The sequence below is a fragment of the Zingiber officinale genome, chromosome 9A (genome assembly GCF_018446385.1).
Source record: "Zingiber officinale cultivar Zhangliang chromosome 9A, Zo_v1.1, whole genome shotgun sequence".
NCBI lineage: Eukaryota > Viridiplantae > Streptophyta > Magnoliopsida > Zingiberales > Zingiberaceae > Zingiber > Zingiber officinale.
The window spans coordinates 126,176,781-126,189,614 of NC_056002.1; the positions used below are offsets into that span (position 1 = coordinate 126,176,781).

At 34.0% G+C, this 12,834-nt stretch overlaps 1 protein-coding gene across 2 annotated transcripts; it reads left to right on the forward strand.

Moving 5' to 3' along the window:
- The first annotated feature begins 1,469 nt into the window (after positions 1 to 1,469).
- On the forward strand, positions 1,470 to 3,394 carry LOC122020830 (LOB domain-containing protein 6-like). Of its 2 annotated transcripts, XM_042578858.1 has the most exons (3): positions 1,471 to 1,615; positions 1,942 to 2,764; positions 3,222 to 3,394. In XM_042578858.1, exon 2 carries the CDS (start codon positions 1,971 to 1,973, stop codon positions 2,745 to 2,747), a length of 777 nt encoding a protein of 258 aa, XP_042434792.1. In that variant the 5' UTR covers positions 1,471 to 1,615; positions 1,942 to 1,970; the 3' UTR covers positions 2,748 to 2,764; positions 3,222 to 3,394. The 2 variants fall into 2 exon arrangements, with proteins under 2 accessions (XP_042434793.1, XP_042434792.1); XM_042578859.1 differs by having other exon boundaries at positions 1,470 to 1,615; positions 1,942 to 3,394.
- The last annotated feature ends 9,440 nt before the right edge of the window (positions 3,395 to 12,834 follow it).

Here is a 12,834-nt window from a genome sequence, read left to right on the forward strand (position 1 = left end):
TTGATTAATTGATTGGTTGATCAATTTGGAATACTTTTATGTTGGCAAAGAAGGCTTCTAATCAATTGCATCAATCGATTAGGCAGTTCCTAATCGTTAGGTTGATCAATTTGGAATGCTTCTGTGTGCTTGAGTTTGATTACCAATTGATTAACAATTCGTGCCAATCGATTGGTACACCATTTGGCTAACCCTGGAATTTCGGGTTTACACCAATCAATTGTTAATGGAAACTCCAAAATTTGAGGTTTTAGGATTTTTGGGTTTTAGCTCACTATTTTCATCAATCAATTGCTAAACCCTAAAATAGAGATTTTTCAATCCCTAAATCCTCAAGCACATATTTCATTTAATGTAGCAATCAAAACCAATTACCTCATGTAGATGAACCTTTTGTTCCCCGGACTTTGTACCTAGAGTTTCCTCATCTCTGAGTCTTCATCTACCCTAGCATCCGATCTCTTGATCTGCTCGGGTTCCCACCTTTTGTTAAGAATCTGGTCCTCAACCTTCTTGGAATTATCTTGCCTTGCATCCAGTCTTCCAATCTACAAGGACTTCTTCTTGCCAAGAATTCGACCCTCGACTTTCTTTGACTTCTCTTACCTTGCATCTGGTCTTTTGACCTGTAAGGACTTTTTCTTACAAAGAATCTCATCCTCGATCTTCTTGGACTTCTTTTATCTTACAAACTTGTAACTCAGGTTAGATTCAACGTATTAACCTAAATTTAAATAATTGTCAACTATTAAAACTTCTCATCGAGGGCATGATTGTACTACAGACCGGTCCAACCTCACAAAAGTTTCCATCGACACTAGGATAAGTCGGGAAGTGAAGATGGATTCTGGCGGACTGCCTAGGTAGAGCTATAAATGAATCGAACATTCATGAACAAATTTGATATTTGACTTGATAATAGCTTACTTATATTCGTTCAATACACACAATATCAATTAAATAAATAAGCTTGAATAAGCTCGTTAAAATAAGTTTGAGTACATATGTGTTTAATTCATTAATATTCATAAACAATATTTATAAATAATGTTCGTGAATAATATTTTTGAATAACATGTATAAATTATATTTATCAATATATTAAGTAAATAAAAAAATTTAAAAATCTACAATGCGCTAATATTGGCTGCTAGATAAGGAACTTCTAAATTTACTTTAGTAGTTGATTAAAAATTTAAGAACTCAATATATAAATAAAAACAAGGTGCTAGATTCATATAGCCTAGGATGTAACGGTAAAGCAATTGACGCTGTGAGATTGAATGATTACTTTTAATTTTATTAAGGCGTTCTATATATATATCTTAAAATACCTTTTAATATTTTAAAAAACAAAAGGCTACCTTTTTTTGATCACATCCTTTATCACAACATCCTTCTGCCCACAACTTACATCATCACAATCTTTCACCTTCTTCGCCACATCAATCACACCACCTCATTAAATATAATTATCCTCCCCCTTCCCACCTCCCTCTTCTCTTCTCTATCTCTTACCATCCTTCCCTTCCTAGCCCATCCGACCCCAGAACACTGCTAAGAGAGAAGAAAGCAAAAAAAGAAGTATTCATTACCTGCATCAAATCACAGAAAGGTATTACAGAGCACCAGTTTCTTCTCCTTCCTCCAACGTTTTCCATAGAATTATGCCTTTTAATTTCCCCCTCAATCAAAACCTCAAAAATAGCATGGCATCATGCACCCTTCCAAGTCTTCTCAGAAGCCCTAGCTACTTTATTGTTTGACTGCTGATTACAACAGACATGCATCTCTGTTCCTTTTTCCTCACCAGAGATCCGACCTCGTATCTTTTTTTCCACTCATATCTTTTTGTCCTTTTTTTTCTTTTCCCTTAATTTATTTTTTTAGGAAACTGAATAACAATATATATATGATCGCTTGATCGGTTTGTGGAGGTAGAAGGGAGGCCGGGAGGGTGATTCCATCAAATGGCGTCGTCGTCTTCGGTGGTGCAGGTGCCGTCGTCGTCCGGGTCTGCGGAGGAGGCTGCGGCGGCGGCAGTGGCTGCGGCGGCGGCGGCGGCGTCATCGACGAGTTCGCCATGCGCGGCGTGCAAGTTTTTGCGGCGGAAGTGCCAGCCGGACTGCGTGTTCGCGCCGTACTTCCCGCCGGACCAGCCTCAGAAGTTCGTGCACGTGCACCGGGTGTTCGGCGCCAGCAACGTCACCAAGCTCCTCAACGAGCTGCACCCGCTGCAGCGGGAGGACGCCGTCAACTCCCTCGCCTACGAGGCCGACATGCGCCTCTTCGACCCGGTCTACGGCTGCGTCCGCGTCATCTCCATCCTCCAGCACCAGCTCCACCAGCTCCAGATCGATCTCTCCCGCGCTAAGTCTGAGCTCTCCAAGTACCAGTCCGCCGCCGCCGTTGCCCCGCACCCCTCCTTCCTCGACCACCAAGCCGCCCTCCCTTTCGTCGGCGCACTCACTGGTTTCGAGTTCGGCCGCGAGATCCCACAAAGCGCTAGCCACGGCATCAGCCGCCGCCAGATCATGATGCCGAGGAACCACCACACCGACGCGGATCTGCTGTCCGCCAGCCTCAGTGCCACAACTGCTAACGGAGAGTACCACGCGGGGCTCTTGCCGGATATGAGCGCCGCCGCGGCATCGCCAGCCGCCATCGGGCTGTTCGGCATGCGACAGTACTCTAGGCAGAGCGCCGGCGGCGGCGGCGACGAGCAATCCAGCGTCGGATCTCTGTAACGATCCATCTCCAAAAGGTTAGTGCGCACCGTGAAATTAAAGTTAAATCTTAAATTATAAGTCGTGGAGAAATTAAAGAAATCGCTCATAACCTAGCATTTTACTCTTCCATTCTCTCAGTAAATTCTTCAATATTCTTCTGCTACACCTTTATTAACATTTACGATACTTCGGGAACTGTTTTGATTTCATGTTTTGTTTAACGATTATCACTTTAATATGTTGGTGATTTTATGCTCTCCAATCATGCTTGTTTTGTAACCACTGAATTGAATTAGCTCCTAAATCATATATCTGCAAGTACAGATTAACTTTATCGATCTTGTCATGAAATCTAAGAATAATATATGCACAATTTTTTAGGTAAAACTGATCGTATTGAGTCTGATGCCTTACTGGTTCATCAGGGAAGAAAGAAATCGTTTTGTGCGGTGAATATTGCTTTATATATAATTTCTGATGCCTGAGCTGCAGGTTAATTTAAACACTGGAGCATGGTTTACTGGAGGGATGGATCACGTTTAGTCAAACTACAAGGAACTGAATTCTCCTTTATATGTCTGCTACATGATTATATTATTTAGAAATGCTTTGTTCCATCTCAACTGAGATCATTCTATATACCGGACAATTTGCATGCTCTTGTTATGTGGCATCTCCTTTCTTAATTTATATATATATGTTTGTTTAATTTTATATAATTGTATAACTTTAAAGTGGACTCCATGGACGGAGTAGGGAGACAAAAGGGATGGAGACTCAATCCCTATAAACATAAAAGTATATTCACTGTATCTTTCTTCTTTACACACACATCATCGTTTCCTTTGCTTGTGGATCGGCAACTTCGCCATTGGAATCCCAATAAGGTCAATCTCGAGATCGTAACCCTCATCAAAGCCTTTTAGGGTATCTTATTCAGCAAGGTCGGTTGGTAGGAGAAAGTAGGGCGATAGTATGCAAGGCATTAAAGTTTGTGCAGGGAGAGAGACTGGAAAATATGTATGGTATCCACCGCAATGATGACTTTGTGGGTTCTTAAAGGCTATCGCACCGCCGCCCGAGCCTCACCCTCAGCGGGCGGCTTCACCGTCGGAGGTGGCTCCCGCAACCGGAGGAGGAGCCATGCGACATGCTTCTCCCATGCGATCAATGCGTCTCTTGCATTGCATGCGTGATTCTTTAACAATAGTTAATCCGGAAAATGGTAAAATATATAAAAGGAAGGGATGTTTAAGGAAAATATGAAAAGCAATCAAAATACATTGCGATTAATTTTGATATTATGCCAAAAGGTATTAATGAGCTGAGAGGGGCAATCGAACCAGGGGTATTCTGATTATGATGTTATATTCTTTGATTGAGGTGTCAGATTCGAGTACCCTCTGCGTAGGGTCTTATCAATTAAGTGGTACTGTTCATTCAAAAATTCCTTCGGGAGTTTCTGATAAAGGGTCGTTTCGACGGTGGTGTCGATCACTATAAAAAGAATATCCATATAATTTTTTTTTTTACTCCAAAGGTCATCCGAGATGATATGTGGCGGGTGTTGTCACAATGAGGTCGCAGGATCGATCCTCGGGACAGCTAGGAAATAAATCTCCTATCTCTGTATTACATCATGTCCGTCACATGTTCACTCGGATATTGTAATTTATTTCTTTCGTGATGACCTTAGGCCGGGTACGATGAAAATATTGGGGGTGAGTGTTTTATTTTTTTTGTCACAATGAATGAATTAAGAGGGGAAAGAATAGAAGATCAATGAATGATGAATGCAATGAGCTGAGAGGGAAAAGAATAGAAGATGAATGAATGATGAATGAGGGAATGAAGGAAAGGAAAGGAAGGAAAGTGCTTATTTTGACCTATTTTGACCTTTTCTGCGTCTTGGAGTTTGGCGAGGAAGTTGCACGGTCTTTAAGGGAGAAGGGAAGACAAGGGGAGGAGAGAAAAGAAGGGAGACAGGTGGGACTCATGAGAGTGTGTATATTTGCAAAATTCAAAAAGAATAAAAATTAAAAGACCTCCTTAATTATATAAATCATCCAAAGGGTATTTTAAAAAAAAATGTTTAAAAAACTCCTGATATTTTATATAGTTTTTGCTTTTATTAATGATGTTACGGTAGCTACTAAGTAATTACTATAACATAAAAAAGTAATTATTTTATTTTAATTAAAATCATTATATATAAAATATTTTTTTATCAACTTGGTCAAAATTATTTAAATTTTATCTAAATTATTTTAAGACAGTTGGAATTGACTCCTAAAATCTAAAGCCTTAAAATCCAAACTATTAATCCTAAACACTATTATATCATAATAAATTTTTGCCAACTTAGTCAAAAGTATTTAAACTTCATTAAAATCATTTTATGTGGATCAAAATCATTTTAAAACAATTTTAGCAACCATTTAAGTAGTTGTTACATAGTATATAGCTCCTAGAATACTACAATAATGTTAATTATTATATTAACTATTACACATTATAAAAATTAGTCATAGCTGCTATAATCGTGCTTGAAGATTGTTACAATATTATAATAACTACTCTATAATTGTCACATTTTGTAACAAATAATCATACACGCTACAATAATATTGAAAATGAGAACATTCTCGAGTAAAAATATATGGTGGGATGTCCATTTGATGATTTTTATAAAAGGAGTGTCCATTTGACAATTCGTTAAATATAAGATCTGTTGGTACAATCGATCTCTAGTTAAAGTTAGTTAAAGTTGATCGGATATTGTTCACTAAACTTGAGTTGAGTTTCGATGTTTGATCAATATATTAGTTGGCAAGAGAAAAGTCCAAGTGAGTTATAATTGACCTGACACTTGACCGTCGGAAGTCCAACAAGGAGTTGACATGAGGAATAAAGTTGTGATAGGTCAAGGTTGACCGGATGTCAGATAAAGATGAAATTCTAGCGGGTCAAGGTTCATATGATGCTAGGCAACATAAAATCTCAACAAATCAAGGTTTTTCAGTTGTTGAGCAAAGGAAGTCATGGTAGGTTGAGATCAACTAGATACTAGGAAAGATGATAATTTATTCTTGATAAAATCGAAACATGAGTATTAGTCGATCAATAAGTTGTAACAATTGATTGATGGGTTCTAAACTTCGGAATTGGGATTTGACATATTTTTATAGTTTGTTATAGTAATTTTGCTACAATAATTGTGCTATAATAATTTGTTATAGTAATATGCTACAGTAATAGTCGATTCAGGGATTCGACCAAACGATTGATGGCATTGCGACAGCGAGCAAAAGCTTCAAAAATCAATTTTAAACTTCACTAATCATAACAATCTACTGATAGAGTGTATTAGTTGATTGATGTCATTGTTCAAGTGAACATTCCAGAACTCGACTGCAAAATTCAACTAATTAGGTAGCAATCAACTAATGCTGAGATGGATGGAGTCAATGGATTGACAGGTCAGAGCAATGTTTGAATCTATAGTGGATCAATCGACTGATAGGTAAGATCAGTTGACTAATAGATGGAAATCAGCCCCCACTTAAAGGCTTTAAAAGAAGGATTTTGAGGAGATTTAATTTGGAGCCAATTCTTAAAGAGTTAGAAGCGAAGTGTTGGTGATGCAATCATACCCAAGAGTTATAGTTTTGATGTTTGACAACACTCAAGCTAAAGCAAAAGTAAAGGAGTTCTCGCTTGTGCATCAATTGTACAGGAAGTCTTACAGGTTGGAAGGTCAGATGCAAGGTAAGTGAAGTCCAAGAAGATCGAGGATTGAATTCTTGGAAAGAGAAGAAAAACCAGAGCATGCATGGGTGGATGAAGTTCTTGCATGTTGGAAGGCCGGATACAAGGCAAATGAAGTCTAAGAAAGTCAAGGATCAGATTCTTGGCAAGAGGAGAAAACTCAAACAAATCATGGGATCGAATGTGCGGGTGGATGAAGGCTCAAAGGTAAGGATATGTCTAAAGTCTAGAGAACAAGAGGTTCATCTGACATAAGATAATGTAGACATAAGGGAAGCAAACTCTTAGATGAATTCGCAAAAATGACCATCAGTTGAATGATTATGGGCACAAGTCAACTGATATTGACATCAGTTGAATGGACATAAATACTAATCAACTGATACACTAAGAAAACTTTTATTCAAGTTCAATTTCGCATATCAACTGACTGATACTTAGATCAGTCGAATTGATTAGCGAATCTATTCGACTAATCTAGTTAATCGATTTGACTAGTACTGTTTATGAAGAGAACATGAATAAATCGATCAACTAGTATGGACAATCAGTCAACTATTTCTGTTTTTTGTTTCTGAAGTGAATAAAAACAAATCAATTCAATTAATTTGGATAATCAGTCAACTATTTCTATTTTTAAAGTGAAAGACAGAGATTCGATTGATCACTAAATCAGTCAATTGATTGATATATCAATTCGGCTGATATTTAAAAAAATCAACAAAATCAGATAGGGTTTTAAAAGGTTCAAAAACTGTTAATTAGTCAATGACCACATCAATTGACTATCAAAAGAAATCAGTCGAATGGATATCAGAAAAAATTGGGCTGATATAAAGGGAGAAAGTTTGCTATTGGTTCCTCACTGTTCATGCTCAAAGCTTCATGTTTTTGTTCTCAAGTGCTCTACAAGCCCTCTGGCGCTTTGCTATTCAACTTGAAGCAATCCTTTGAAGAAGAGGAAGCAATAACTTTCAATATCACTATAAAAGTTCTCTTCTTCCCAGTTTTTTGCTATTACTATTGTAATTTTGTTGCAAAAAGGATTTCTCTGCTTTGGGATTTGGTTTGAGAAGGATAAAACTTAGTGGAAGTGGATAACTCAGAGTAGACCCTCGGATTAGTTGTCTCAAGGAGACGAATATCAAGTAAATCGAAGATGTTAACATTTTGTGTGTACTTTGCTTCAAATTTCCTTTGTAAATCATTTTTGAAGAAGTGAAGTGAGCTATTCACTCCTAGTTTTCACGGTCCTAACACATTTTCTACTATCAAGAGACAACCCAAAACAACAAATAACGATCCAAAGAAAAGTTCACTTGTAAAGTTGTAACTTTCATTTGTGTTTGTCCATTCGTTTTGTATTTCGTTTTTTATGTTGATGTGTAACATGTATTGTAAGAGGCTTCTCCGGATCCATAAGGTATACGAGAAGGATAAAGATAGTGGTGGTAGATCGCTAGGACAAAACTTTGAAGTACTTGCCTTGGGAGGTGGCGAACAAAGTAAAATGATCGAAACTATTACCTCCTCTCCTGCTCATAAGATCCAAATAAACATTCTTATGATTTTTATCCAGCTTAAAAGGTTCCTTAATTATTGATAGGATATATTTTTTTAAAAAAATATTAAAATAATAGTTTATCTATAGATATTTAAAATATCCTTTTGTTGACTAAAGCTCATGATGTAATTTTAGTTAAAAATATTTTAAAATAATAGTGCAGTTTTTTAGTAAAATAATTTAGTTAAACTTATTTGAAAGTAAAGTATAAAAAGATATTTGTGATATTAAATTAAGAAAAAATATTATTTTCATAATTTTTAAAAGAAAAATACTCTTAATTTTCTGTTAGCAATGTTTTATTTTATTTGTGGTTGGTTGTGCATTGTTTATTGCAAGGGAGAGAGAGAGGGGTACAAACATGAACACTTTTGACATGACTTCCTTAAATACATGCTTTTTGCCTCCCTGCCTCCCTGTCAGTCTATGGAATGACATTGATAGAGATCAAACTTCAAACGCAGGGAGATAATATATATCTAATTAACTTCTACATTTTTAAAAGGAAAAAATATTATATATATGACCCTCCTAGGTAGGTTTCATAATACTCAATTCATGAGTCTCCTAGATGTGGTGTAGTGGTTGAGTTATATTGTCTTGTCATATTAAATTATATGGTTCAAACTTGACCCGTTTGAGTATATTTTTTATTATAATTTGGACATTGTATCAATGATTAGTAGTCATCCATAATTTATCTCTTTCATGTTAGCTCAGAGATGGATTGATGAAGACGTTAGGACGAACGAATCTACTTTTGTCACATATTACTCATTTGATATATTGAAATTTTAAAATTTAAAATACATATGGTACATTTCCATTATACTTTCTCTTTTTATCGTTAATTGATTATTTATACATATGTAGTCGGTTACTATAGATGATCGAGTACACCTAGGAACATAGTTAAGATTTAAAATTATCCAACCGTCGATATATATAATTGATACAATAAATTAATTTATTCATCAATATAAATAAAATAAAAAATATGTGAATATTAATTTTCAAAAATATAGAATAAAAATATTTAATATATTCAAAAGCATAAAACAAAAATATAATTGAAATTCCATTATTTAAAGGATCAAATTTATTAATTATTATATCAACTCTTGTTTAATATCGATGACTATAGAATCTGTTAAAAACTCTTATTTTATCTTGTTACGAAGAGCTATTTTTATTTTTCTTCCTAATAAAAATTATCTTCTAAATTTCATAATTATTCAATTTTCGATTATTTCTATCTAGATAAATCGCAATACATGCCCAATAATAATTGTAACAACAATAATTCTCAAATATCACAACCAATTAATTATTTTTCTAAAATTCACAATAACAAATTTTTAGGCTAAATATTTAAACTTAAAAATTAATAAATGCCATCACCTAATATTATAGCAATTTAAATAATCACAATTAAATATTAAACATAATTTTAGAATTATTGAATTTTACTTTAATTTCAGAACCTACAAATAGAACTAAATGAAATGAATAAAATTTTCACTGAAGGTAGCTCGCAAATCGACCAATCAAATTGGAATCAAGCTTAAAAACAACTAAAATCACAACTAAATCGAGCGAGCAAAGTTCAAACAATTGCTAGCCAAAAAAACTCTAACCAAGATCTCGAATCAAGTTGTAAACTCTTAAAAATGAAGCAAAATAAATTTGGGTTGGAGTTAAATCGTCATGAGATGATTTTGCCCAAAGTGCTATAAGAAACTTGAAGGGAGGTGGCGGTCATAGCCCCGTTTGATTGGAAATTTTTATACGGTCCGAATACACAAAACTTACTATCTAAACTCTAGAAAATCACTGGCGAAATGAAACAGAAAAGCTCGTGTAACTTGCATGTTTCGTTTTTCACTGTTTCTTCCTCAAATATTCTGATTCAAGCTACAAATTGATGTAATAAAAAAAATAATAATCTCAGTTAATCTTCTTGACTATTTTTGAGAGTGGCCGATCCGGTCCCATAGAAATTTTCTATCAACCATCAGGATAAATCGGGAAGTGCACGCGGTGGGCAGTCGAGAAGCCCAGCATCCTTTGGTTACGCCTCTCATTTGGAAGAAAATTTTTTACAAATACGTCGTAGCTGAGGTTCGAATCGTGGGTATCTTAGTAACAATCTGAATATCCTACCATGACACTATGACCTAGGAACTACAAATTGATGTAATAGGACCTAGATTAGGTTGAATTAGGATCAAACGCCATTTTCTTAATAAATTTTTGATAGTAAACGATTGAAAATTGGAAGGGGGAGGAGGCTGACGGGAATGACTAATGGATTTATGATTGAGTTGGCAAAAATAAAATAAAAAGTTTATAATTTTTTTCAGAAAATTAGGGGCTGTTGCAATCTACTCTAATCGAAGGATGGCTCCGCCCTTGAGTATACCAATTGGATTTTAAATTTAAAATATTATATTTAGGTTCAACAATCCACGGTTCATAATGATGTAATAAGTACCATCAATTTGATTTGAAGTATTTAGGGTTGCAGATTGCCCTATAAACTTTTAATTTTTTTTAATATAGCATAAAATTTTAACTTTGACAAATTTATTCATTTATTTTCAAATGTAAAACAAATAGAGCGGGACTATTAACATTTTAAAACATATTACATAATATTGTTTGATTAGCAAAATGGCAATAAATTAATTATTTTAGTTTAAAATTAAATATTTTTTACTCTAATAATTAAATGAGTGACATATTGGTATGTCGATTAATTTAAAAAAAAAACCTAAAAATTTATGTAAATTTTCAAAATGATAATGTACTAGATACTAAAAATATATATTTTTTAATTTTTAAAATTAAAATTGTGGTAGATTTATTGAATGATTGAAAATTAATGTCAAAATAAATATCTTATTATTTTATTAAGAATTTGGACCTTTACTAACTAATTTTGATCTCAAAATGAAATTACGTTAATATCATTTTTTTATACTTAAAATATTTTTAAAACTTATTAATAATTTTTTTTGGTTATTTTATATAAAAAATATATACTATTATGTTCTCTTTAGTCTCACATCTTAGAATTGATAATACAGTGAAAAAACTTCTATAAATACTTTGGGTTGACAACATTAGAAAATATATGTTTCTTCACTTTTGGCTAATATTGTGTGATATTAAATTAATATTTTATAAGGAAGAGTCTGTTAATTAAATTAATTTTTTATGAGGGAGAGACTGTCACAATAATTTACTATTGGGATTCTCGTGTGATAGTTTGTTGCTTGGATTTTCGTGTGCCAGTAGTTTATTAATTATTAGTATCGTGAGAAAATTGAGTGAAATGTCAATCAATCTACAAAATTTTAAGAAAAGGAATAATTATATTTTTATAATTATCAATAAGTTTAGTTAGAGGATATATTTTTTTAAAAAAAACTCAAATTAAAAAAAAAAATCGACCTAGCCCCATGAAAATTTTTCGTCAGTCACTAAGATAAATCGGGAAGCACATACGGCGAAAAAATTCATATAAATACATTATAGCAAAGATTTGAATCACAGATATCTGGATGATAACTTAGATATGCTACAATGGTACCATAGCACCGGGAATGTCAATCAATCTACACAATTATAAGAAAAGAAAAAATTATATTTTTATAAATATCAATCAGTTTAGTCAGAGGAAGAGTTTTTTTTTTTTTTTTTTTTAAAAGCTCAAATTAAGTACTTTCGTGTTTTGAATTTTTCCCCCCTTCAAATCTCAAGATTCCCCTGAAAAAAATTTAGGAGCCCTAAATTTGAGTTAAAAATTGTTAATATGAATTGATTGATATTGGATTGGATTGATTTCTTTAAATAGAAATTCGAGTGGATCACTTTTATTGGTTTAATTACCTCGAAGGATAGATTGATGGAAGGGTGGATTGTACGATAGAGTTAGGAAATTTTCTTTAGCATACTTATTCGAAATTAAAAAAGAGGAAGGATTCCTATTGATAAAATTTTCATCAATTTTATTCATTTAAAGTTGAACATAATATAATTTCCTTTCCAACCAAACTCAAGTTGACTCGAATTGGAGATTCAATATTTGAGCAATATGTTTGTTGGTGCAACGATGAAGTTTCAACATATCAATGTTGATCGATGCTAGGCAACAAGGAAGTTCCGACAGATTAAGGTTGACTAGATGCTAGGTAATGAGAAGTCTCAGTAGGTCTAGGCTGATCGAATGTTGAGGAAAGAAAGTCCTGGTAGATTGAGGTCTATTAAATAAATGATGAGATGAGAATTCGACTTTGATAAAGTTGAAACAGGAATATTAGTCAATTGATAGAGTATATCGATCAATTAATGGACGCACCAAAATCTCAAAAATATGATTACTATAGTACTGTTACGGTAACCCTGAACACTATTTTGCTACATTATATTTGCTATTGAATGAGGAGTTTAATTAGTCAACTAATGGATACTGTAATAGTGTATATAAGCTACAAAAATTGACTAGAAAACTCGATCGATTACATCCAGTCGACAGATAGAGTGTATTAGTCAACCGATGTCATTGTTCGGGCGAACAGAGAGTTTAAAACTCGGCTATGGAATTTGACTGTTTATGATGAGTCAACTATAGGCTTTAGCAGTCAATTGATGGTAGTCAAATAGGTCAAGGAAATAGCCATTCTTCAAGTTTAAATAGTTGGATTTGACTGGGTAATTGACTGATGGGTAAGATCATTCAATTGCTAGGCGAAAATCAACTAGAACAAG

Bases quoted from the DNA above. Each gene is read 5' to 3' on its own strand.
- LOC122020830 (XM_042578859.1), top strand. From the start codon at position 1,971: ATGGCGTCGTCGTCTTCGGTGGTGCAGGTGCCGTCGTCGTCCGGGTCT.